Here is a 27,525-nt window from a genome sequence, read left to right as displayed (position 1 = left end):
CTGTACCTGTCTCTCTGTACCTGTCTCTCTGTACCTGTCTTTCTGTACCTGTCTCTCTGTACCTGTCTCTCTGTACCTGTCTTTCTGTACCTGTCTCTCTGTACCTGTCTCTCTGTACCTGTCTCGATGTACCTGTCTCTCTGTACCTGTCTCTCTGTACCTGTCTTTCTGTACCTGTCTCTCTGTACCTGTCTCTCTGTACCTGTCTTTCTGTACCTGTCTCTCTGTACCTGTCTCTCTGTACCTGTCTCTCTGTACCTGTCTCTCTGTACCTGTCTTTCTGTACCTGTCTCTCTGTACCTGTCTCTCTGTACCTGTCTCTCTGTACCTGTCTTTCTGTACCTGTCTTTCTGTACCTGTCTCGATGTGCCTGTCTCGATGTGCCTGTCTCGATGTGCCTGTCTCGATGTACCTGTCTCTCTGTGCCTGTCTTTCTGTACCTGTCTCTCTGTACCTGTCTCTCTGTACCTGTCTTTCTGTACCTGTCTCTCTGTACCTGTCTCTCTGTACCTGTCTTTCTGTACCTGTTTCTCTGTACCTGTCTCTCTGTACCTGTCTTTCTGTACCTGTCTCTCTGTACCTGTCTCTCTGTACCTGTCTCTCTGTACCTGTCTCTCTGTACCTGTCTTTCTGTACCTGTCTCTCTGTACCTGTCTCGATGTGCCTGTCTCGATGTGCCTGTCTCGATGTGCCTGTCTCGATGTGCCTGACTCGATGTGCCTGTCTCGATGTGCCTGACTCACTCCACCTTCTCCTTGCAGAGTTTTGCCTCAGAGATGAACAGTCTTGTTGCTCTTCATGAACTATACAAGTACATCAATAAATATTACGACCAGGTAATATCACGCTCACATGTCATGTGACCAGTCTCCTGCTTAGCTACAAACTTTAGTTCAGGTCATATTCATACACCTACATTTTCTTCTCACTTAAGCTACCCAGAAATCACTTTTCTGTCTGTCTGTCTCCACCCGTCCCTCTCCGTCTATAGATCATTATGTCCCTGGAAGAAGACACCTCAGGTCAGAAGATGCAGTTGGCCTATCGGCTGCAGCAGGTCGCTGCTCTGGTGGAGAACAAAGTCACTGACCTCTGAAATGTAACACCTGAAGAAGAGGATGAAGAGATAGGGACTGAAGCACCTGAACTGATTGTCTGTCTGTCTGTGTGGGGGACATTTAGTGTTTTTATAATCGGTCTTCCGGTTCTCTCACATAACAGCCGCTGCCAACTAACATCAAACTAACGACAATCCAACCAGTCAGATCAGGGAACAAAATTGTCACCTGCTGCCTTGCACTACAATTCCCAGAGTTCTCTGCTGTCTGAGTCAAAAAGCACAACTCAAAAAGTTTCTTCTCTTATTGTATAGATTATTGGCCTGCTGTTTTATATGTTTTTCTACTGAAGTCAGCAGATTGGACCCCAAACATCCCAACAGTTCTGGGAGCTGTTGGAACGCAATAACAGAATCTGAATCAGGGAGCATTCTCATCATGTTTCAGTGTGACTCCACTTCCTGAAAGTTAAATGATAAATTGCTCTTAGACAGCACACACAGGGATGATGTCACAAGGAGCTCTGGTTACAACTGAAAGCTGAAGCACAGCTGAAGATCAAGCTTTACTGAAGCCCTGCTTGTCCAAAACTGAGAGACCTTCCAGGAGTCTGGAGATTGAGATGTTTCCTTTGAAAAATTGACACTACTAATAATGAACCAAATGATGTTGGTCCAGTTACTCCAGATTTACACAGCCAGCAGAACAGAAGCAGACTGGGATCAGAGTTGGAGTGAAGATGTGATCCAGCTGGTCTCGTTAAACTCATTCAGGTCATCATGGAGAACATTCATTTCTGCTTTAATGTTCAGAAGAGAATCTGGTACTGCAGACTGGTATCTCCAGACCACTGACAGGTTTGCCGATTACTGTTTCCATTATTGAGTAGTCATTTTGGCTGTTGGACATGGACTAGGACTGGTTAAAGGCTCTCACATAGTCAGACATGCTTCACTCAGTGGACATCTGCGTGTACCCGAGGTGGACTCAATGCAGACATCTGCAGGACACATCCCTGTAATGCTCAAGTTTTTCAACGTACTCTGCATAACACAATAAACTGCTCAGCAGCAAAAGGTCTCCATAGGAAATTGTTTTATACACCGCCTGGCCAAAAAAATGTCGCCACCAAAGGTCACACACTCTAATATTTTGATGGACCTCCTTTAGCTTTGATTACGACAGGCATTCGCTGTGGCATTGTTTCTATAAGCTTCTGAAATGTCTCAAGATCTATTTCCACCCAGTGTTGCATTCATTTTTCACCAAGATCTTGTATTGATGATAGAGTCTGACCGCTGTGCAAAGCCTTCTCCAGCACATCCCAAAGATTCTCAATGAGGTTAAGGTCTGGATTCTGGAGGCCAATCCATGTGTGAGAATGATGTCTCATGCTCCTTGAACCACTCTTTCACAATTGGAGCCCGTTGAATCCTGGCATTGTTATCTTGGAATATGCCCGTACCATCAGGGAAGAAAAACTCTATTGATGGAATAACCTGGTCATTCAGTATATTCAGGTAGTCAGCTGACCTCATTCTTTGAACACATACTGTTGCTGAACCCTGACCTGACCACCTGCAGCAACCCCAGATCATAGCACTGCCCCCACAGGCTGGTACAGCAGGCACTAGGCATGATGGGGGCATCACTTCCCCTGCCTCTCTTCTTACCCTGATGCCCCCATCACTCTGGAACAGGATAAATCTGGACTCATCAGACCATATGACCTTCTTCCATTGTTCCAGAGTCCAATCTTTATGCTCCCTAGCTAATTGAAGCCTTTTTTCCAGTTAGCCTCACTGATTAATGGTTTTCTTCAGGCTACACAACTGTTCAGTCCCAATCCCTTGAGTTCCCTTCGTATTGTGCGTTTGGAAATGTTCTTACTTTCACTATTAAACAGCCTGGAGTTCTACTGTTGTTTTTCTTTGATTTAATTTCACCAAACGTTTAAGTGATCGTCCATCACGATCATTCAGGATTTTTTCCGGCCACATTTCTTCTTCGAAGACGACGGGTCCCCAATATCCTTCCAGTTTTTAATAATGCGTTGGACAGTTCTTAACCCAATTTGGTAGTTTCTGCAATCTCCTTAGATGTTTTCTCTGCTTGATGCATGTCAATGATTTGACTTCTGAAACAGACTGACCTCTTTTCCACGACCTCAGGATGTTTCTTTCAACATGGTTGTTTAAGAAATGAGAAGCAACTCATTGCACCAGTTGGGGTTAAATAACTTGTTGCCAGCTGAAACATAATATACCCATGCAGTAATTGTCCAATGAGAGACTTGAACCTACTTGCTTAGTTAAATCCAGGTGGCAACTTTTTTTTGGCCAGTGAGTGTATGACACACTGCTCTGAGCAACCAGTCATGAGGACACACAGTGTCCCTGTCAATCTGCGCCGCACTGACAGGTGTATTCCCCTTCTTTGTCCCTAGTCTGGTTAAATGGCCTTTAATGCCACCTTCTTTTCTTTGTGTTTTTCCAAAACTACATGGCAAATTAGCTCTTCCTCCTCATCCTAATGTAGGAACTTGTCACCAGAAATGTAGGAAATCGGTATGCTCAACTGTGATATCTCAAACATCCGCAGACAATGTATGCAGAGTCCGCGATGCTCACAGTACGCACGACTATGTGGGAGGCTTCTATTGGGCCTTTTTTCCAGCATCATTTGTTCTTGCAGAACAGGACTAGATGTCTTTAGATCATGTTCTTCCTTGACTTCAGCAGCAGCTGTGAGAAATGAAACATGCACTGATCTTCCCGTACACTGCACTGCTCCTCAGTGCGCATGTGTGGTTGTCTTTTGCTCCTGTGACCTGTAACAGGAAGTGGAGTCCCAGTGGTCGTGTATCTGAAACGTGAACGTCGAAGCTGCGGATTAATCGAACTGATCGACGTTAAGAACAATCAGAGATCTGTGTGAGTGTTACTAACTTATTGTGTGTACAGACTATTTATATTTATTTATCCCAGCTGTGCCTTCACTCTGCAGCTAGGGGGCAACTTAACGTCTCCCAGTGCATGATGGGAAGATAAAATCGTTTGAACTGTTCAGGTGAACTAACCTGTGTCCTTCAGCAGGAAGTCAGCCCAACTGAAAAACAGATAGTTGGTGCGCCTGGTTCTAACTGGTTTAACTGGTTCATCTGGCTAAAACCACAACTATCAGAGTCTTTTGGACCTGCATGGAACCTGGGGATTCATCAGATTCTCCTGAACCTTCATGGACTTTGTTGGACCTTGGTGAAATGTCAGATCCTCCTGGATCTTCACAGATCCTTGGAACCGTGAGGAACTCTGGTGGGCAGTCTAATCCTCCTGAACTCTTCTTTTTGGTCTTGTTGTAGTGGGACTGATGGACAGAATGGACTGGTCCAAGTGGACCCTGATGGTGGTCCAGCTATGGAACTAGACCGGAGACCTGGATTAGGTTCATCGACAGTTTTCTTCAGCTGCTCCAATTTTTTTCTCTGTTTTCGCTGTTTGTGTTTTTTGAGCCTGTGTTTGACCCGTAGTTGTAGTTCTTTGCTCACAGTAGCTTCTGCATGATGATGATTATGATGGTGGTGCTTCTTCTTTTTCAGAAGTTTTAATGTTTACCTTTTAAAATAAGGGGCGGGGCTTCCACTGGTGACCCAATGTGTGTGCAGACTGAGGTCTGATTGGTGGAGCTGTTTTTTTTTTATTGAATATTGTCATTTCAGGGTTTGCAGGGGGTGGGGTTCCTTGCAGTTGGCTCACTGGGTGTAAATCTGCCTGTAAATATTTATGAGGAAGACCACGATGAAGATGAGTCTGTCTCAGAAAAATTTGCTGTTATTGTGAAGGGCCGCAGATCAAAAAGTTTGTATCATAAAAATAAAGTTCTAATTTTAATGCTTGTGTCTCTGTGTGGATACGTAGGTTCTACGCTCAGACCGTCGGGTCCCGGCCCAGAAGAGAGGCTGACAAACAAATGATGGGGTTTTGTTGTCCTTTCATGTGTTAAATAGACAGAAATAAAGGGGAATAAAGTGAAAACAAAAAGAAACTGTGTCACAATGAAACAGCAAAGATTCTGTTTTGAAGTCATTTTGTCATCGTTTAAAAAACAAAGAACTGACTAGAGAAGGACCCAATGAATTAAATAAAAAAAAGTATATCGGAAAATAAAGCTGTAACCGTATAGAGTATATTTATTTTGTATATTTTAAGTTTGAAAATTAAACCAATAGTTTTTAATAAAATATTTACAATTTGATGGTAAAAATACTAGAAATTTGAACTTTATATTTAACATTAGTTAAATGAGTAACACTGATCAGATCCAAACTGGGCTTTAATCCCACCGCTGTGTTGTTGATTCTGTCTGTTGGACCAGAACCAGGAGCCTGGTGAGCCGCACACCTGAAAAGACCGATTCATCTCAAAGCATCACTTTGTGTTTAATGGTTTAATGCTACATTCCATTATCCTGGGACGTCGGAACCGGGATGTCGGAGTAACAGCAGTCTTATAAGGATAACAATGACAATAAGACTGATTCACGCTGTTTCTTGCATATAAACAGCGTTGAAACATCTCGTCTTATAAACACTGAAAAGCAGTACGTGTACGACTGACTAAATGTTACATAAATAATGAACTGCTAAAACAGTCACAGTAAGAACGGAGTGGAAGTGGGGTAAGGTCGTGTTGCCCGTCTTTCCGACTTGTAATTCCGACTTTCGCGGCATTCCTTAGAAATTTCCTACCTGGATGTCGGAAATTCCGACTTCCGACTATAAATGGAACGCAGCATAATAGAAATCTAAGCAACCAATCACACACTTCCAAATAGATAGACTGGCCAATGACCAACTTAAGGGGGTGGGGTTTGTTAGATCAATGGAGCAGCGGTTTAAGCCCCTTTTCCACCGGGTCCATTTAGGTCCGCTCCACTGCACACGACTGGTTGTGTTTCCATGCCAACCACCGCGTCCTCACTGACGGCTGGAACCATGGCGGCTGAAGCCCCGCCTCCAGCCGTCAGTGTATTGCTGTCCCGCTGTTACCCTTTAATACTGGCTCGATTTGGCCCACTGGACTCCCCTCGGCCCACTTTGGGAGCGTTTCCATGTACCAGTACCCAGTTTTTTGTTCCTTGTTCTGACCGCCTGTGACGTAAACAGACTTCTGTTCACTGATTGGCCGTGAGACCAGAAGAAATGAAAAGGTTTTTGAAGAGCTAGTGCAGTAATATTGAGGACCACAATGGCCGGACTGGGTCAAACCCAAATATAATTTCGGTCAAAAGTCCTCGGTTTTGAGCTTTAAAGTCCTTGTTGTTGTTGCCATGGGTGAGACAAGAACTTCCTTATGAAGCCCAAATGTTGACTTCTTTAAGCAAACTGTGGAGCTTCAGCATCCAGATGTCAGCATCTCTCCGTTACTCTTGCTCCGTCCTCCCTGCCTCACATCAGAACCTTTGAGCCTTATTTTATAAGTTCTGGCTGGGCTGTGGTCCAGATAATTATCCCAGTGGATCATTTTAGACATGAAAAAACATGTATGAGACATTCTTGCATATAGAATAATACAAACATTATTAGTATTTATTTAATTTCTATTGATTTTTTATTGTTTCATACAGATTACTTTAAGGAGACGATGTCACAATAGCAGCACAGCAACCACCAGTACTCCAGCCTTTCCTGGGTCCATGGAGACCCAAGGTTCTGTGTCAGTACAGAGAGACCGGGTGGAGTAGAACCGCGCAGCTTAAACAGAGCCAATGGAAAAGTGTCATTTAAAGAAAGCTGGCGACATTTATAGTCTCGTGTCTTCCGGTTTTAGCCACTTCCTGTCAGACTGAGGCCGCGGGTCGGTATGGATTCTAGGACCCCCGTCCCCATCTTCTCCACATCCGCCCCTGTTCGGTTCACCCTTACAGGTCAGAGCACATGCGCAGAGCGGGGTGTCCGGTGTCAAACCAAGCAGCTGTTGAGTTCGTTCAGGGCAGAACCGAGCCAGCACGTGCATAAAACCCACATTATCCGAACGGATCTTGTCCGAAAGAGAACCGGTTTTCAGCCGGAACAGATACCCAGAGTCCGATCCGGAACCAACAGGAAAGCTAACCGAGCTAACTGAGCCGAATCGTCTGCTGACCGACAGGCAGCGGTCCGGTCCCGTCCGGACCTGAGGATCAGTGGCCCGTCTCCGCATTTAAGATCCTGTTCGTCCTGGTGCTCAGCCATCGGAACGGTTCTGTCTGTGAACCGACTCGGCTCGACAGGAACCGGACATGCTGATAGGTAAACAAGGCCTGACCCGGTTCGGGAGTTGGTACCGCTATGGTCCAGGTACTAGTGACTGTGGGTCCACCAGCCTCCATTAAAAATAGTTTTAGTTTAGTTCTATCAGTTTGGATTAGTGGATTCAGATATAATCCGGCTTCCGTTCTGGATCAGTTGATCCAGAAGTTCTGATAGTACTGCTGTTTTGACTTTGCTGTTCCTGTTCATTTAAAAATAATTAAATTTCATTAATAAAGGTTTTTGCTGCACGTTGCTGCTCCTTCATGGTCGCTCCGATCCGCTGACCAAGTTCTGCAGGACCTGCTCAGGACTTCTTCTTTTGGCTTTTTAAAACCTGACCCACCTCTGGTCAACCATCTATAGGATGTTCCTTGTCTTAATGAATTTTATTCAGTTGCTGTAGAAAGAATGTTGGCTCAACTTGGAGAGCCTCTAGTTGAAGCCCAAACAGACTGGTTAGTTTAAACTAGCTTAGTTTGGCTAGTTGAACCAATGTAGTCTGGTTAGTTTAAATTAGCTTAGTTTGGCTAGTTTAACCAATGTAGTCTGGTTAGTTTAAATTAGCTTAGTTTGGCTAGTTTAACCAATGTAGTCTGGTTAGTTTAAACATGAACAGTGGTTAGTTTAAATTAGCTTAGTTTGGCTAGTTGAACCAATGTAGTCTGGTTAGTTTAAACATGAACAGTGGTTAGTTTAAATTAGCTTAGTTTGGCTAGTTGAACCAATGTAGTCTGGTTAGTTTAAACATGAACAGTGGTTAGTTTAAATTAGCTTAGTTTGGCTAGTTTAACCAATGTAGTCTGGTTAGTTTAAATTAGCTTAGTTTGGCTAGTTGAACCAATGTAGTCTGGTTAGTTTAAACATGAACAGTGGTTAGTTTAAATTAGCTTAGTTTGGCTAGTTGAACCAATGTAGTCTGGTTAGTTTAAACATGAACAGTGGTTAGTTTAAATTAGCTTAGTTTGGCTAGTTTAACCAATGTAGTCTGGTTAGTTTAAACATGAACAGTCTGTTTTGATTAAACTAGCTTAGTTTGTCTAGTTTAACCAACGTAGTCTGGTTAGTTTAAACGTGAGCAGCCTGGTTAGTTTAAACTAGCTTAGTTTGTCTAGTTTAACCAACGTAGTCTGGTTAGTTTAAACGTGAGCAGCCTGGTTAGTTTAAACTAGCTTAGTTTGGCTAGTTTAACCGACGTAGTCTGGTTAGTTTAAACATGAACAGTGGTTAGTTTAAATTAGCTTAGTTTGGCTAGTTTAACCAATGTAGTCTGGTTAGTTTAAACATGAACAGTCTGTTTTGATTAAACTAGCTTAGTTTGTCTATTTTAACCAACGTAGTCTGGTTAGTTTAAATTAGCTTAGTTTGGCTAGTTTAACCAACGTAGTCTGGTTAGTTTAAACATGAACAGTCTGTTTTGATTAAACTAGCTTAGTTTGTCTAGTTTAACCAACGTAGTCTGGTTAGTTTAAACGTGAGCAGCCTGGTTAGTTTAAACTAGCTTAGTTTGTCTAGTTTAACCAACGTAGTCTGGTTAGTTTAAACGTGAGCAGCCTGGTTAGTTTAAACTAGCTTAGTTTGGCTAGTTGAACCAATGTAGTCTGGTTAGTTTAAACATGAACAGTGGTTAGTTTAAATTAGCTTAGTTTGGCTAGTTTAACCAATGTAGTCTGGTTAGTTTAAACATGAACAGTCTGTTTTGATTAAACTAGCTTAGTTTGTCTAGTTTAACCAACGTAGTCTGGTTAGTTTAAACGTGAGCAGCCTGGTTAGTTTAAACTAGCTTAGTTTGTCTAGTTTAACCAACGTAGTCTGGTTAGTTTAAACGTGAGCAGCCTGGTTAGTTTAAACTAGCTTAGTTTGGCTAGTTTAACCGACGTAGTCTGGTTAGTTTAAACATGAACAGTGGTTAGTTTAAATTAGCTTAGTTTGGCTAGTTTAACCAATGTAGTCTGGTTAGTTTAAACATGAACAGTCTGTTTTGATTAAACTAGCTTAGTTTGTCTAGTTTAACCAACGTAGTCTGGTTAGTTTAAATTAGCTTAGTTTGGCTAGTTTAACCAACGTAGTCTGGTTAGTTTAAACATGAACAGTCTGTTTTGATTAAACTAGCTTAGTTTGTCTAGTTTAACCAACGTCGTCTGGTTAGTTTAAACGTGAGCAGCCTGGTTAGTTTAAACTAGCTTAGTTTGGCTAGTTTAACCGACGTAGTCTGGTTAGTTTAAACGTGAACAGCCTGGTTAGTTTAAACTAGCTTAGTTTGTCTAGTTTAACCAAGTTAATCTGGTTAGTTTAAACATGAACAGTCTGGTTAGTTTAAACTAGCTTAGTTTGGCTAGTTTAACCAACGTAGTCTGGTTAGTTTAAACATGAACAGCCTGGTTAGTTTAAACTAGCTTAGTTTGGCTAGTTTAACCAACGTAGTCTTGTTAGTTTAAACGTGAACAGCCTGGTTAGTTTAAACTAGCTTAGTTTGGCTGGTTTAACCAACGTAGTCTGGTTAGTTTAAACGTGAACAGTCTGGTTAGTTTAAACTAGCTTAGTTTGGCTAGTTTAACCAACGTAGTCTGGTTAGTTTAAACATGAACAGTCTGGTTAGTTTAAACTAGCTTAGTTTGGCTAGTTTAACCAATGTAGTCAGGTTAGTTTAAACATGAACAGTCTGGTTAGTTTAAACTAGCTTAGTTTGGCTAGTTTAACCGACGTAGTCTGGTTAGTTTAAACATGAACAGCCTGGTTAGTTTAAACTAGCTTGGTTTGGCTGGTTTAACCAACGTAGTCTGGTTAGTTTAAACGTGAACAGTCTGGTTAGTTTAAACTAGCTTAGTTTGGCTAGTTTAACCAACGTAGTCTGGTTAGTTTAAACATGAACAGTCTGGTTAGTTTAAACTAGCTTAGTTTGGCTAGTTTAACCAACGTAGTCAGGTTAGTTTAAACATGAACAGTCTGGTTAACAGAGGGGCTGTGTATTTATCTTGGACTGGAGGAAAGCTCCTTTTGAAGGGTCCTGAATGGACTTCAGTGACGACGGTGTGTTTGAACCTTTGAGTTCAGCTGGCGGTGAAGTTGCAGCCGCTCAGACTCAGATCAGCTGTTACACAGTCAGTTGCTGTAAATAACCATGTTGGAGTCAATCGGTGATTTGATGTCAGCTGCTAAACTGAAGATTTTATCTAATAAAATGTTGACTAAGTTTGAGCCTGGAGATCAGAAAGTTCTCTCCAGACCCTGAAGTAACCATGTTCTGATTCCTGCTGACCAGCTCTGTAAATCAAACCTTCTTTTATTGGGCTTTGATGACTGATGAACATGGACTCTGTTCCTTTTCTCAGCTGCTGTCAGAAGCTCCGCCCCCACAAGCAAGAAACGACGGCGAGGCAAAAAACACAGGAGAGTCCGAGCTGACGACAGCCGGTGAGAACCCAGATCACACACACACACACACTAACATACACACTGAGAGGAGTGTTTCATGTGGCCAGTAGGAAGTGATGTGAGTGCAGAGGGAGGGGCTTATCAGGGGGAGGAGTCTCTGAAGAGAGGAACTTTGTGAATGAACTGTAGATAAAAATAAGTGTATAGTCTCTGTGCTCTTTGCTTTGTCTTTCTGGTTCTGAATGGTTTTTTTTTCTGAATAAAAATGCTGGTGACAGTCCGACAGAATTGGGTCAACTCACTAGAACCACATACTGACAAAAGCAGGTTAACTGGCCTGCAGACACGCTGAGCCACAAATAGATCCAGAACCTGGGTCCTGATCTGGTATATAGCATTTCCATGTGACATGTGTCCAAGGGTGGCCTCAGCAGCACTGAAATAGACTGAGCATGCTCAGTGGGTCTGTTATATGAGCTGCAGACTGCCTGCTGTCTGTGACATCATCTGCAGCTGTTTTTAGTACACTAATCAGTCCAAGCTCATGAAGACCATCAGTTCCAGGTCACTTCATTCCCCAACGTTGTTCCCATGTCGGACCAGGCTGAGCATGCTCCTTGTGGCTGTTATATGAGCTGCAGTATGTCTGCTCTCAGTGACATCATCTTAGACGATGATGTGTTGTTCCCATGTCGGACCAGACTGACCTTTAATCAGAACCTACAAGCTGATGGTGTCCTGCTCTACTAACTTGTTTCTGTTTGATTGATCAGTGTGTAATACCTGTTTGGTGTAGGTGTTCCTGCCTGTGCAGATACGTGTTGTAGACATCTTTCAGGTAAAGCTTGATGGAGCCTGCTGTTAGAACACATTTTCAGGCTCCTTTTGTCTCCATGGAAGACAGTGAACAAAGAGACCAGTCACCTGAATATTGTTGTTTTTCACACCTGGACTGACTGAGCAAGGATGCAGAGGATGTGGTGTGCTCAGGGATAAAGACTGGGAGGCAAAGTAACAGACTGCTGTGTTTTTGTTTGTCTCTATGTGTGAGGTTCGCCTTCCATCAACCTACCTCTCTGGTGTTGTTTGACCTTGATATGACATAATTTCCTCCAAGAAACCACTTTTTTTTTTTTTGTATATTTTTGATATGCATAAAGTAAAATTAAAATACTTTGTATGGAATCTGAATGAGTAAAAGTGATATTTCCAGTAGCTCCTCCTGCTGGATTGAATCAGTTTGATGTTTCAGGAGGATTCACTGCAGACAGCATGAAAACAGTCAGGATTGGATCTCAGCTGAAACTTTTAGGTAATAATTTATTTCCCAGAGGAAATTAGATGTTGTAGTAACTCAGTATCCAAAAGACAACCTCAAAGATCTCCTGTTGTGGTCTTTGATGCAGCTGTGAAGGAAATGCTCAGGATTCTACATTATGTTTTATTAATTTTATGAAGCATTTAGAAAGTTTCACTTTGGCGTCTCTGTCAAACATTTGGCTATAATTTCTTCTCCATGTGGCTCACAGATGGCGTTTTTACACCGAAGGAACTCTTGCTCTTGAACCTGTTTGGTTCGGTGCATTCGGACATTGGTGTTAATTACTTATCTCACAGGGTGACGGACTACTAAAATAGGGATGGATGAGGAACATCAATTGAGCCTCATAAGACGGCGACCAGTCGTGTGTAAATATTTGACCAGCCTGCCGCTAGTATTAGCCGTTAGCGGTTGTAGCTAACAAAAGAAAGCTTACAGCTTGTTCACCACTTCTTTAAAGTCAAACATGTATCTTGAAATACCATTCATACAAAGATCAGTATGCGTCTGAGCGTTGACGGCGAATTATGGTCAATCTGTGTTTAAAACCAACCAATAAAAAATGTTTGTCTTAACCTTAAAACGCAACATAGAACAAATAACTAGCCACAAGGCAGAGTGCCTGTTCACGTTAGCTGAGCAGACAGCCTGCTGGTGTACAGTTCAGTCCAAGTTTCATCCCATGGCTGCAAGCACAACACCAGACAGCAGAGCTTGCTGAGCTGCGCCTAATGTTCCTTTTTAATGCAAAAAGAGAGCACCCATAAACTACACTTAATATGAAAAAGGAGAAATTGACTCTGTGCAAGAACAATGGTATTAACTATGTTTTCATTTGCATATGTTAAGCATCTGCAAGTGTAACAGAAACTAGTAGTCATACAATGCGTGTTTAATGTGTTGTTGCAAACATATACAGGTCCTTCTCAAAATATTAGCATATTGTGATAAAGTTCATTATTTTCCATAATGTAATGATGAAAATGTAACATTGATATATTTTAGATTCATTGCACACTAACTGAAATATTTCAGGTCTTTTATTGTCTTAATACGGATGATTTTGGCATACAGCTCATGAAAACCCAAAATTCCTATCTCACAAAATTAGCATATTTCATCCGACCAATAAAAGAAAAGTGTTTTTAATACAAAAAACGTCAACCTTCAAATAATCATGTACAGTTATGCACTCAATACTTGGTCGGGAATCCTTTTACAGAAATGACTGCTTCAATGCGGCGTGGCTTGGAGGCAATCAGCCTGTGGCACTGCTGAGGTCTTATGGAGGCCCAGGATGCTTCGATAGCGGCCTTTAGCTCATCCAGAGTGTTGGGTCTTGAGTCTCTCAATGTTCTCTTCACAATATCCCACAGATTCTCTATGGGGTTCAGGTCAGGAGAGTTGGCAGGCCAATTGAGCACAGTGATACCATGGTCAGTAAACCATTTACCAGTGGTTTTGGCACTGTGAGCAGGTGCCAGGTCGTGCTGAAAAATGAAATCTTCATCTCCATAAAGCTTTTCAGCAGATGGAAGCATGAAGTGCTCCAAAATCTCCTGATAGCTAGCTGCATTGACCCTGCCCTTGATAAAACACAGTGGACCAACACCAGCAGCTGACACGGCACCCCAGACCATCACTGACTGTGGGTACTTGACACTGGACTTCTGGCATTTAGGCATTTCCTTCTCCCCAGTCTTCCTCCAGACTCTGGCACCTTGATTTCCGAATGACATGCAGAATTTGCTTTCATCTGAAAAAAGTACTTTGGACCACTGAGCAACAGTCCAGTGCAGCTTCTCTGTAGCCCAGGTCTGGGGAATGCGGCACCTGTAGCCCATTTCCTGCACACGCCTGTGCACGGTGGCTCTGGATGTTTCTACTCCAGACTCAGTCCACTGCTTCCGCAGGTCCCCCAAGGTCTGGAATCGGCCCTTCTCCACAATCTTCCTCAGGGTCCGGTCACCTCTTCTCGTTGTGCAGCGTTTTCTGCCACACTTTTTCCTTCCCACAGACTTCCCACTGAGGTGCCTTGATACAGCACTCTGGGAACAGCCTATTCGTTCAGAAATTTCTTTCTGTGTCTTACCCTCTTGCTTGACGGTGTTAATAGTGGCCTTCTGGACAGCAGTCAGGTCGGCAGTCTTACCCATGATTGGGGTTTTGAGTGATAAACCAGGCTGGGAGTTTTAAAGGCCCCAGGAATCTTTTGCAGGTGTTTAGAGTTAACTCGTTGATTCAGATGATTAGGTTCATAGCTCGTTTAGAGACCCTTTTAATGATATGCTAATTTTGTGAGATAGGAATTTTGGGTTTTCATGAGCTGTATGCCAAAATCATCCATATTAAGACAATAAAAGACCTGAAATATTTCAGTTAGTGTGCAATAAATCTAAAATATATGAATGTAAAATTTTCATCATGACATTATAGAAAATAATGAACTTTATCACAATATGCTAATATTTTGAGAAGGACCTGTAAATGTTTATACGGTATGTTCTTGGTTTTTGCCACTGTAACTTTTGCTTCTCTTTTCTGCGGCTTCGACACACCCACAGGTGCCGTTGTGTTCGTGCAAAAGAACCAAGTATTCTGCGGTGCCAGAGTTGAAGTAGAGTTTGCACTCTGGAACCTCTTTTCTGTGGTTTAAACAAGCATTACCGGTTCGACATCATGTTCAGGAACCGGAACGGGCTTCGCGTTGGTGGAAAGGGGTAAAAGTGCCTCCTATTCTAAATGGAGCAATAATGCTCTAGTCTGTAGCTTTTAATCATCCCCACAGAACATCTTTAGCTAGCTGTGACAACCTTGTCACTGTTCTTTTGGTTACAGATTGCCAATAAAGAAAGGGTTCATACATAGAGGAGCGAAATATCAAATTACAGTCTTGCCAGGAGCAGGCCTCACAGAGGGGCTGTATGTACCTCTGAGGTTTGGAAAAAACAAATCTGTTTAACTTTCTCTGGTAGAGCATTTGACAAGCTGTTGAAACATTAAAGGTATAAAAGAGAGATAGGTGTTGTTAAAATCTCCAAGTATTACAAATGCATTAGGGTGTTGTCTGTAGTAGGCAAGAATTAAACTCAATGATGTCATGCAGAGTTTGGAACAGCTGATGGAGAGATGTTCACTGCTACTTCGATAACACAGGTAAACTTCCATGGTAGATAATATGGATGAGAACCTATAGCTGACAGTCTAATCTGGGCCACATCCATGATATTGCACCATCTGTTGTTAACAAGCACTGCTATTCTAACTCCTTTACGTTTACTTCTCTGTCAAAAATCTTGGTCTATTCATATGGTCAGGAAGCTGGGCAGAGAGACGTTGGGATCTGGGATATGCTCCTCGGGACATGTCTTGGTGAAATGCATAATACTGTATTCTTGATACTTTGGCCTGGTCCTTGTCAGCGCTTCAGATCCCACATTCCTCATTATACAGGTCCTTCTCAAAATATTAACATATTGTGATAAAGTTCATTATTTTCCATAATGTCATGATGAAAATTTAACATTCATATATTTTAGATTCATTGCACACTAACTGAAATATTTCAGGTCTTTTATTGTCTTAATACGGATGATTTTGGCATACAGCTCATGAAAACCCAAAATTCCTATCTCACAAAATTAGCATATTTCATCCAACCAATAAAAGAAAAGTGTTTTTAATACAAAAAACGTCAACCTTCAAATAATCATGTACAGTTATGCACTCAATACTTGGTCGGGAATCCTTTTGCAGAAATGACTGCTTCAATGCGGCGTGGCATGGAGGCAATCAGCCTGTGGCACTGCTGAGGTCTTATGGAGGCCCAGGATGCTTCGATAGCGGCCTTTAGCTCATCCAGAGTGTTGGGTCTTGAGTCTCTCAACGTTCTCTTCACAATATCCCACAGATTCTCTATGGGGTTCAGGTCAGGAGAGTTGGCAGGCCAATTGAGCACAGTGATACCATGGTCAGTAAACCATTTACCAGTGGTTTTGGCACTGTGAGCAGGTGCCAGGTCGTGCTGAAAAATGAAATCTTCATCTCCATAAAGCTTTTCAGCAGATGGAAGCATGAAGTGCTCCAAAATCTCCTGATAGCTAGCTGCATTGACCCTGCCCTTGATAAAACACAGTGGACCAACACCAGCAGCTGACACGGCACCCCAGACCATCACTGACTGTGGGTACTTGACACTGGACTTCTGGCATTTAGGCATTTCCTTCTCCCCAGTCTTCCTCCAGACTCTGGCACCTTGATTTCCGAATGACATGCAGAATTTGCTTTCATCTGAAAAAAGTACTTTGGACCACTGAGCAACAGTCCAGTGCAGCTTCTCTGTAGCCCAGGTCTGGGGAATGCGGCACCTGTAGCCCATTTCCTGCACACGCCTGTGCACGGTGGCTCTGGATGTTTCTACTCCAGACTCAGTCCACTGCTTCCGCAGGTCCCCCAAGGTCTGGAATCGGCCCTTCTCCACAATCTTCCTCAGGGTCCGGTCACCTCTTCTCGTTGTGCAGCGTTTTCTGCCACACTTTTTCCTTCCCACAGACTTCCCACTGAGGTGCCTTGATACAGCACTCTGGGAACAGCCTATTCGTTCAGAAATTTCTTTCTGTGTCTTACCCTCTTGCTTGACGGTGTTAATAGTGGCCTTCTGGACAGCAGTCAGGTCGGCAGTCTTACCCATGATTGGGGTTTTGAGTGATAAACCAGGCTGGGAGTTTTAAAGGCCCCAGGAATCTTTTGCAGGTGTTTAGAGTTAACTCGTTGATTCAGATGATTAGGTTCATAGCTCGTTTAGAGACCCTTTTAATGATATGCTAATTTTGTGAGATAGGAATTTTGGGTTTTCATGAGCTGTATGCCAAAATCATCCATATTAAGACAATAAAAGACCTGAAATATTTCAGTTAGTGTGCAATAAATCTAAAATATATGAATGTAAAATTTTCATCATGACATTATAGAAAATAATGAACTTTATCACAATATGCTAATATTTTGAGAAGGACCTGTAAATGTTTATACGGTATGTTCTTGGTTTTTGCCACTGTAACTTTTGCTTCTCTTTTCTGCGGCTTCGACACACCCACAGGTGCCGTTGTGTTCGTGCAAAAGAACCAAGTATTCTGCGGTGCCAGAGTTGAAGTAGAGTTTGCACTCTGGAACCTCTTTTCTGTGGTTTAAACAAGCATTACCGGTTCGACATCATGTTCAGGAACCGGAACGGGCTTCGCGTTGGTGGAAAGGGGTAAAAGTGCCTCCTATTCTAAATGGAGCAATAATGCTCTAGTCTGTAGCTTTTAATCATCCCCACAGAACATCTTTAGCTAGCTGTGACAACCTTGTCACTGTTCTTTTGGTTACAGATTGCCAATAAAGAAAGGGTTCATACATAGAGGAGCGAAATATCAAATTACAGTCTTGCCAGGAGCAGGCCTCACAGAGGGGCTGTATGTACCTCTGAGGTTTGGAAAAAACAAATCTGTTTAACTTTCTCTGGTAGAGCATTTGACAAGCTGTTGAAACATTAAAGGTATAAAAGAGAGATAGGTGTTGTTAAAATCTCCAAGTATTACAAATGCATTAGGGTGTTGTCTGTAGTAGGCAAGAATTAAACTCAATGATGTCATGCAGAGTTTGGAACAGCTGATGGAGAGATGTTCACTGCTACTTCGATAACACAGGTAAACTTCCATGGTAGATAATATGGATGAGAACCTATAGCTGACAGTCTAATCTGGGCCACATCCATGATATTGCACCATCTGTTGTTAACAAGCACTGCTATTCTAACTCCTTTACGTTTACTTCTCTGTCAAAAATCTTGGTCTATTCATATGGTCAGGAAGCTGGGCAGAGAGACGTTGGGATCTGGGATATGCTCCTCGGGACATGTCTTGGTGAAATGCATAATACTGTATTCTTGATACTTTGGCCTGGTCCTTGTCAGCGCTTCAGATCCCACATTCCTCATTATACAGGTCCTTCTCAAAATATTAGCATATTGTGATAAAGTTCATTATTTTCCATAATGTAATGATGAAAATTTAACTTTCATATATTTTAGATTCATTGCACACTAACTGAAATATTTCAGGTCTTTTATTGTCTTAATACGGATGATTTTGGCATACAGCTCATGAAAACCCAAAATTCCTATCTCACAAAATTAGCATATTTCATCCGACCAATAAAAGAAAAGTGTTTTTAATACAAAAAACGTCAACCTTCAAATAATCATGTACAGTTATGCACTCAATACTTGGTCGGGAATCCTTTTGCAGAAATGACTGCTTCAATGCGGCGTGGCATGGAGGCAATCAGCCTGTGGCACTGCTGAGGTCTTATGGAGGCCCAGGATGCTTCGATAGCGGCCTTTAGCTCATCCAGAGTGTTGGGTCTTGAGTCTCTCAACATTCTCTTCACAATATCCCACAGATTCTCTATGGGGTTCAGGTCAGGAGAGTTGGCAGGCCAATTGAGCACAGTGATACCATGGTCAGTAAACCATTTACCAGTGGTTTTGGCACTGTGAGCAGGTGCCAGGTCGTGCTGAAAAATGAAATCTTCATCTCCATAAAGCTTTTCAGCAGATGGAAGCATGAAGTGCTCCAAAATCTCCTGATAGCTAGCTGCATTGACCCTGCCCTTGATAAAACACAGTGGACCAACACCAGCAGCTGACACGGCACCCCAGACCATCACTGACTGTGGGTACTTGACACTGGACTTCTGGCATTTTGGCATTTCCTTCTCCCCAGTCTTCCTCCAGACTCTGGCACCTTGATTTCCGAATGACGTGCAGAATTTGCTTTCATCTGAAAAAAGTACTTTGGACCACTGAGCAACAGTCCAGTGCTGCTTCTCTGTAGCCCAGGTCAGGCGCTTCTGCCGCTGTTTCTGGTTCAAAAGTGGCTTGACCTGGGGAATGCGGCACCTGTAGCCCATTTCCTGCACACGCCTGTGCACGGTGGCTCTGGATGTTTCTACTCCAGACTCAGTCCACTGCTTCCGCAGGTCCCCCAAGGTCTGGAATCGGCCCTTCTCCACAATCTTCCTCAGGGTCCGGTCACCTCTTCTCGTTGTGCAGCGTTTTCTGCCACACTTTTTCCTTCCCACAGAGTTCCCACTGAGGTGCCTTGATACAGCACTCTGGGAACAGCCTATTCGTTCAGAAATGTCTTTCTGTGTCTTACCCTCTTGCTTGAGGGTGTCAATAGTGGCCTTCTGGACAGCAGTCAGGTCGGCAGTCTTACCCATGATTGGGGTTTTGAGTGATGAACCAGGCTGGGAGTTTTAAAGGCCTCAGGAATCTTTTGCAGGTGTTTAGAGTTAACTCGTTGATTCAGATGATTAGGTTCATAGCTCGTTTAGAGACCCTTTTAATGATATGCTAATTTTGTGAGATAGGAATTTTGGGTTTTCATGAGCTGTATGCCAAAATCATCCGTATTAAGACAATAAAAGACCTGAAATATTTCAGTTAGTGTGCAATGAATCTAAAATATATGAATGTTACATTTTCATCATGACATTATGGAAAATAATGAACTTTATCACAATATGCTAATATTTTGAGAAGGACCTGTAGAAGAGATGTTCGAATCTTCCTCTTTCTCCACCTCTCTGTTTTTGTCATGCTCAACATCCACAAACAGTTCCTCTTTTAACTCATCATGAGTTACCTGAAGCTAAGTCATTTAATGGAGTGGCACACCCACTCATCTTTCAAGGATTCAGCTGGGATGTTGATGTTCCATTACTGTGTAAACATCCAGTCCAATCTTGGCTTGACAGCTAGAGTTGTTCCCCCACTCTGAGTTAGTTACACTAGATCTCCTAAAGAAGCTCTAAGTATGTTGAACTTGCTCAGGAGTTGTATTTATACTGGCTTAACTATAAAAAAACATAAATTCTAGTTCTGGATTTAGAAAAGCCATTTGGTTCTCAGCTGGAATGGGAATGTTTAGAATGTTTCAGAAACACCAGAAAGGACATTATTTCAAGTAACATATGAAAAAGAAATCCTTTCAACTGAAATAAAAGTAAAACAGAGTTATGATAATTATTGTTTGATGTGTCTGAACAGGATGTCTGTTTCACCTGGACTTAAATTAAACAGTAACTTTTCCTTGTATGTGAAGATATTTATTTTTTCCATGTCCAGAAGAACTCTATCCAAATTGCCAACTTAAAAAATAAAACCATGTTTCTCTTTTTTTCCTTGATTTGATTTGATTTTGACTTGATTTCTTTGTAGTGGAAAAAATACCAAAATAATCTAGAAAGCTGAAACTTGCTGAGTAAGTCACTTAGAGTGAAACACTGTAAACCTAATTTTCCTCTCTGCAGAGAATCTATCAGTAGCTCTGTAGTACCTAAAGATTTTTTTTCCTCTGGGGATTTTATTATATATTATTGAATATTGTTATATGTATGCTGGGTCTACACCTGTCTGGCCCAAGTCTTCGGTCAGAAAGACTGCAGCGGGATCCAGAGGTTTCAGAAAGTCTTTCTAATTAACTCCATAGTAAAGGCACAGTACAGTTGGCGTCGGCCAGGTATATCTGGAGGATTTTGTATGAATATGTAGGTGTGCGGTTTTGCTACAAGAGAACAAAATAAACAGAATTAGGATGTATGATATCAGCAGTAATGCTGCAATAGAGCACTAAAACTGAACAATGAGCAATTACAATACAAGAAACTGCAGGTAAGAATATTAATATGCAGTTCTAAATGCAGGGTATATCTCCACATATGTATATGAGGGTACCTGTGAGAGCTGTAGGTTGTGTAGGTGGGATCAACTACAGCCTGTGTGGATACACCTTGAGGTGTAGGGTCATGCAGAGGTGATAGTAGAGCTTATGTAGCTAAATATATAGTAGGAGGTGGAGGCCAGTGATCCTCAGGCTCTGTGGGTTGAGCTGGGACTCATCTCCTACCAGGAGAAATTGAGCTGTCCCTGGTGCTGAAGTCTCTGTAGGCAGAGCTGAGACTCTTCCAGGAAGAAATGGAGCTGTCCCTACTATTGGCATGAGGTTTGGTGGTAGTGAATGGCTGATTCTTTCCAACTGAGGGAGGCTGCTGAACTAAGGCTGTTCTTTAACATAGTTATAGGGATAATTAGACCAGGCAAAGTCACTCCTTGGATAAGAAGTTAGAATGACGTTAATCATCTCCATTTCCAGGTCTATCATGTGTTAGCTCCTAGCCTGCCAATATGCCTCTAGACGCTGCGTTCAGTTCTTAGCAGTCTCAGCCGACTGATAAGCAGGTACAGATGAAGTGGACCATCTATCTGGACTTGACGGTATTATGTAATTTGGCTGCAGTGGTAATACTGATGTTACTGTGGATGGCTGTGAATGAGTAGATGGGTAGCTGAGCTCTAAGTCAGATGTTGAGGAATGCGTCGCACTCTGCTGGGACGGGGATTCAAGGGTGGCTGCCCAACGTAGAAATGTCTGGATGTGACCATAGCTCAGCTCGTGTAACTCCGGCTCGAAGACCAACAGTAGTTATGCGTAAGCATGCCATCTCACTCTTACCGGTCCCTCTGCGAACTGCCCACCGGGGCAGCAGTGCGCATGTCATTGGGACGCAGTAATGACGCAAGGGGCAGTCTGTTGAAGGCATAGTATGTTAGAGCAAGGAAATGTGCACACTTATTTTAGTGGTAACAAAAGCTGAGAGCACAGACAAACCTAAAACACTGTGAATTAATCCCGGAGGCTGAATGAGACACATATACAGGTCCTTCTCAAAATATTAGCATATTGTGATAAAGTTCATTATTTTCCATAATGTCATGATGAAAATTTAACATTCATATATTTTAGATTCATTGCACACTAACTGAAATATTTCAGGTCTTTTATTGTCTTAATACGGATGATTTTGGCATACAGCTCATGAAAACCCAAAATTCCTATCTCACAAAATTAGCATATCATTAAAAGGGTCTCTAAACGAGCTATGAACCTAATCATCTGAATCAACGAGTTAACTCTAAACACCTGCAAAAGATTCCTGAGGCCTTTAAAACTCCCAGCCTGGTTCATCACTCAAAACCCCAATCATGGGTAAGACTGCCGACCTGACTGCTGTCCAGAAGGCCACTATTGACACCCTCAAGCAAGAGGGTAAGACACAGAAAGAAATTTCTGAACGAATAGGCTGTTCCCAGAATGCTGTATCAAGGCACCTCAGTGGGAAGTCTGTGGGAAGGAAAAAGTGTGGCAGAAAACGCTGCACAACGAGAAGAGGTGACCGGACCCTGAGGAAGATTGTGGAGAAGGGCCGATTCCAGATCTTGGGGGACCTGCGGAAGCAGTGGACTGAGTCTGGAGTAGAAACATCCAGAGCCACCGTGCACAGGCGTGTGCAGGAAATGGGCTACAGGTGCCGCATTCCCCAGACCTGGGCTACAGAGAAGCAGCACTGGACTGTTGCTCAGTGGTCCAAAGTACTTTTTTCAGATGAAAGCAAATTCTGCATGTCATTCAGAAATCAAGGTGCCAGAGTCTGGAGGAAGACTGGGGAGAAGGAAATGCCAAAATGCCAGAAGTCCAGTGTCAAGTACCCACAGTCAGTGATGGTCTGGGGTGCCGTGTCAGCTGCTGGTGTTGGTCCACTGTGTTTTATCAAGGGCAGGGTCAATGCAGCTAGCTATCAGGAGATTTTGGAGCACTTCATGCTTCCATCTGCTGAAAAGCTTTATGGAGATGAAGATTTCATTTTTCAGCACGACCTGGCACCTGCTCACAGTGCCAAAACCACTGGTAAATGGTTTACTGACCATGGTATCACTGTGCTCAATTGGCCTGCCAACTCTCCTGACCTGAACCCCATAGAGAATCTGTGGGATATTGTGAAGAGAACGTTGAGAGACTCAAGACCCAACACTCTGGATGAGCTAAAGGCCGCTATCGAAGCATCCTGGGCCTCCATAAGACCTCAGCAGTGCCACATGCTGATTGCCTCCATGCCACGCCGCATTGAAGCAGTCATTTCTGCCAAAGGATTCCCGACCAAGTATTGAGTGCATAACTGTACATGATTATTTGAAGGTTGACGTTTTTTGTATTAAAAACACTTTTCTTTTATTGGTCAGATGAAATATGCTAATTTTGTGAGATAGGAATTTTGGGTTTTCATGAGCTGTATGCCACAATCATCCGTATTAAGACAATAAAAGACCTGAAATATTTCAGTTAGTGTGCAATGAATCTAAAATATATGAATGTTAAATTTTCATCATGACATTATGGAAAATAATTAACTTTATCACAATATGATAATATTTTGAGAAGGACATTGTAGATACTTCTTGCAAAAATACAAACACAGTGATGATTAAAGCCAGAAGCACGCTTTGATACAAAATGGTTTTCTGTGAATAAACTGAATCAAAGTGGGTTTCTCTCCCTAAGGTTGCAATCTGAAATTATTTTCCACCCTTTATTTCTGTTTCAGGCCTGAAGAGGTCTCTGATTCTCTGATGACTGATGGTAGTCCCCTCCAAATACCACTGCAGAATGACCCCCACAAAGACCGGCTTCCCTCAGAAAGTCCTAAAAACACAGCCGAAAGGGAAGGTCCAGAAGGTCTACCACAGCCGAGCACATTACCCCCCAAGATACCCATCCAAAGTCCAGTACCTTTCCTCCAAGGTCCCCAGCAGTCCCTTAGTTTCCAGATTCCAAACCATAACACCCAGAGCCACCACCAGACAACTAAGTCACCTCATTCAGCTTGTTCCCAACGTCCTCAGGAGTCAGCAGAGTCACTTAGTTCCCAGACTCCAAACATGATCACCCAACCACAGCTTCCCCCGAGCCCCCACCAGATAACCCAGCCATTGTGTCCCCAGACCCTAAACCAGACACCACCCACTCCAGACATCAATAATGCCTCTGTAGAAACTATAATGGCCCCTGAAATTACTCTCAGCAACTGCCTGTGTCCCAACCAATCACCTCCTGCCACATTAGAAAGTCTTAACCAAAGTCTCAGCAAATCACCACCAAATGTTAACAACATAACCGAGAATGCCTTTCCCAATGCAACTGCACATGGTCTAACTGAGTTCTTCCAAGCAGCTCCAACCTCACCTCACAGCATTATCTCTGAATCTATAGCATTATTTGCAACTAACCCTGTCGAAGCTCCTCCTACTGTTGCGTTAAGCACCGCCCACTCAGACCCCTTTCTCCTGACCTCAGTAACTTTCACTTCCAGTGTCTCTTCCCACCCTTTGTGCTCCTCCTCTGCTTCTCTTCTCTGCTCTTTGGAGTCTCCATTCAGCTTTGCTTCCATGACGTCCTCTGCCACATCACAGTTGACTATGCCCCCTCCAGATCAGAGCCCACCTCCTTTAGAATTAACCCCGCCTCCTGCTCAGTTGCTTGGCTCTGATGATGAAGAGCAGGAAGACTCTTCAGATTATTGTAAAGGTGAGTTGATAAGAACCTCGGGATCATTACTGGCATCTGATCATGTCCTTATCTCTACACAAAATGTATTTGCTTCACCTTGATTTCTCTGAATCATACAGGTGGTTACTATCCAGTAAAGATCGGTGACCTGTTCAACGGGCGGTACCATGTGGTCAGGAAACTGGGCTGGGGACACTTTTCTACAGTGTGGCTCTGCTGGGACCTGCAGTAAGCAGTGCATCATGTTTAAAATACATGTTTCCACAGATTGAATTGTTTCAGAGTCTGAATGTGTGTTTTCTTTAGGAAGAAGCGTTTTGTGGCCATGAAGGTGGTCAAGAGTGCTCCTCATTATACTGAGACGGCTCTGGATGAAATCAAACTGCTCCGATGTGTGAGTGTCTCATGTCCTGAACTCTACCACCAATATTTACAGGTGTGTTTAGGTAACCTGTCTCTATCCAGGTGAGGGACAGTGACCCCTCTGACCCGTACAGAGAAACCATCGTCCAGCTCATCGATGACTTCAAGATCTCTGGAATCAATGGAGTTCGTATCCTTTATCATGAGCTTTCATTCGGTCCCTATGGCTGTCTCCATATGTATGTCTACCTGTCTCAGTAGTTTCCTCAGCCTCTCCAAGATGTCTGCATGGTTCTGGAGGTATTGGGTCATCAGTTATTAAAATGGATCATTAAATCAAACTATATGGGACTTCCTCTGGTCTGTGTCAAGACCATCATCCGACAGGTAACACCATCAAAAATATTCTGAGACTTACTGACTTGTATACAGTTCCTTAGTGGCTCAGAGTCATTCAGCTGTGGGACAGATTCTGACTTGTTGACTCACAGGGACTTGTCATCTGTAAGATAAAAATCATGTCTCTCACTGCCTAATATCAAGCAGTGCAGTGACACAGGTTACAGTAGAGATTTTATGATACCGAGCTTGCACGGTGTGACAGCAACAAGTACTTTTGCATGTTAGAGGTTGCTAAAGCCACGTCTGAATCAGCTGTATGAAATGACTCGTATAGGTAGACACGAGTGTCAGGAAGCAGAAAGAAAGTGGAAGGAGGATAACCTTCAAGTGTCATTTCAATGTTGAAAAGACTGCTGACGTCGTTATCAGGCAGCTGTTAAAGATGCTAAAAGAAATCAGAAGAAGAAGGAGCCTGGATGACTTTTAACTTTCGTGATTTCATTGACAGAAAGACAAAGGTTTTGGTCTTTAGTCCGGGGGTTCCCAGTGGGTCATCTTCTGTATAGCTGGGTCCTTTGGGTCAGTACATAAAACCTACTGTCACTAGCGCCGGGGTGAAAAAGCCCAGTGATTTTAATCTTGACAGGCAGATCAGTTCAGTGGTGAAATCCAGTTTCTGTCAGATGAGACAACTAACTAAAATAAAAGGTGTTCTCTTAAAACAGGACAATAGTCCATGCATTTCTTACAACACAGTAGCTCTCGGTCTCCCAGACAACCCTTTCTCTATTCTTCAGAACCCCATGCTTTTAAAACAGGTTCCACAGTCTCAAAAACGGTATCGAGTAATTCTCTTAGTATCAGGTTTTAAATTCTTGTATGACAACAATCCCAGGCTGATTGACCTGCTGCTACTCAGTGGTTCTGATCCGTACTCGGTTGTGTGCCTCCAGGTGCTGCAGGGACTTGACTACCTTCACACGAAGTGCAAGATCATTCATACGGACATCAAGCCGGAGAACATCCTACTGGTTTGTGACGACGTTTACATCAGAAGATTGGCGGCTGAGGCCACCATCTGGCAGAGAGCTGGAGCCCCGCCCCCTTCAGGATCATCAGGTGTGGGATTGGTCAGTAGGTGCTGGAGGTGTGTTTTAGATTTCAGAAGAAAATACCAGAACTACTCCAAGCTAGTCTGTCAGCATGATTACTGGGATCTGTGCTTTCCACTGTAACTCGGATCTGTGGATTCTGGTTGAACTGGCTTCCTGTTACTGAGAGCTGTGGTTTCCAGTCTTTCCTTCGTCTGCTTTTTCTAACTGAACTGTTTCTTCTTTCTGTTTCCATTTTTTCTCCCTGATGTTTTCCTTCCATCTGTGTGTCTCTAGTTAGCACGGCTCCCAGGGAAGAAGAGGTAAGTGCCCAGGTTGTAATGTCTGCTGTGTTCTAATTGGTCATTTCACAAAGACAAAATGCCAAATTTGCCAGTGACATACTTGTATGATGTCACTGGTTTCAATCCCAGTCAAAGGTTTGGAACGTGTTAGAAACTGTATTTTAAAAAGAGGCGTAGCCGCCGTGACATCACACAACTTTTCATTTCCAAGCAATCAACCATATTAGCAGCACCTAGTGGCAGTAAGAGAAATTACACTTTCAGAGACTTCATCTGAAGTCCCAGATGCTACATGACCACGCCCATCTTTTTATGCACAGTTTTAACCCCGCCCCCTGAACACTTGCACTTTCTGAGGCAGAAAGTAATTAACGTGTTCCTATGAAATACTAAATCTGTTTGTTCCAACTATATTGAGCTTCAATGTCTCCTGATGTGATTCTGCTTGAATAAACAAACCTTTTGTCAGTTTATTCCAAAGACATGAGCTACAGCGCCACCATGTGTTCAAAAAATGTAGGTTCACCCAATTGATGTCACATGTGAACTATTGTTTACCTGGTGTGTGTGTGTGTGTGTGTGTGTGTGTGTGTGTAGATGGGGAAGTTGTCGAAAAACAAGAAGAAAAAGTTGAAAAGAAAAGCAAAGCGTCAACAGAAGCTCTTAGAGGAAAGGCTTGTGGATATACAGGTACAACTGTCATACCTACTAGTACATACAGGTCCTTCTCAAAAAATTAGCATATTGTGATAAAGTTTATTATTTTCCATAATGTCATGATGAAAATTTAACATTCATATATTTTAGATTCATTGCACACTAACTGAAATATTTCAGGTCTTTTATTGTCTTAATACGGATGATTTTGGCATACAGCTCATGAAAACCCAAAATTCCTATCTCACAAAATTAGCATATCATTAAAAGGGTCT

General features: G+C 42.7%; 2 protein-coding genes and 1 long non-coding RNA gene across 3 annotated transcripts in view; all 3 read left to right on the top strand.

Moving 5' to 3' along the window:
• plxnb3 (plexin B3) overlaps window positions 1-2,134 on the top strand; it is a 99,011-nt gene extending 96,877 nt beyond the window's left edge. Inside the window, exons 39-40 of the mRNA XM_047373956.1 lie at window positions 762-836; window positions 992-2,134. Of these exons, the coding sequence (XP_047229912.1) occupies window positions 762-836; window positions 992-1,096 (180 nt within the window). The 3' untranslated portion in view covers window positions 1,097-2,134. The remainder of the gene's footprint in view (window positions 1-761; window positions 837-991) is intronic.
• A 693-nt stretch (window positions 2,135-2,827) lies between these two features.
• Window positions 2,828-4,948, top strand: LOC124871415. Its single transcript, XR_007039013.1, has 2 exons — window positions 2,828-3,991; window positions 4,151-4,948. It is a non-coding gene; the product is annotated as an uncharacterized LOC124871415 (long non-coding RNA).
• A 1,707-nt stretch (window positions 4,949-6,655) lies between these two features.
• The window catches only part of srpk3 (SRSF protein kinase 3), a 28,291-nt gene continuing 7,421 nt past the window's right edge, over window positions 6,656-27,525 (top strand). Inside the window, exons 1-10 of the mRNA XM_047369921.1 lie at window positions 6,656-7,347; window positions 10,680-10,761; window positions 23,531-24,510; window positions 24,612-24,720; window positions 24,799-24,886; window positions 24,958-25,045; window positions 25,136-25,242; window positions 26,151-26,316; window positions 26,586-26,611; window positions 27,191-27,283. Of these exons, the coding sequence (XP_047225877.1) occupies window positions 7,338-7,347; window positions 10,680-10,761; window positions 23,531-24,510; window positions 24,612-24,720; window positions 24,799-24,886; window positions 24,958-25,045; window positions 25,136-25,242; window positions 26,151-26,316; window positions 26,586-26,611; window positions 27,191-27,283 (1,749 nt within the window). The 5' untranslated portion in view covers window positions 6,656-7,337. The remainder of the gene's footprint in view (window positions 7,348-10,679; window positions 10,762-23,530; window positions 24,511-24,611; window positions 24,721-24,798; window positions 24,887-24,957; window positions 25,046-25,135; window positions 25,243-26,150; window positions 26,317-26,585; window positions 26,612-27,190; window positions 27,284-27,525) is intronic.

This window comes from Girardinichthys multiradiatus, chromosome 1 (assembly GCF_021462225.1).
Source record: "Girardinichthys multiradiatus isolate DD_20200921_A chromosome 1, DD_fGirMul_XY1, whole genome shotgun sequence".
Lineage (NCBI taxonomy): Eukaryota > Metazoa > Chordata > Actinopteri > Cyprinodontiformes > Goodeidae > Girardinichthys > Girardinichthys multiradiatus.
This window is presented reverse-complemented; position numbering and strand designations above follow the sequence as displayed.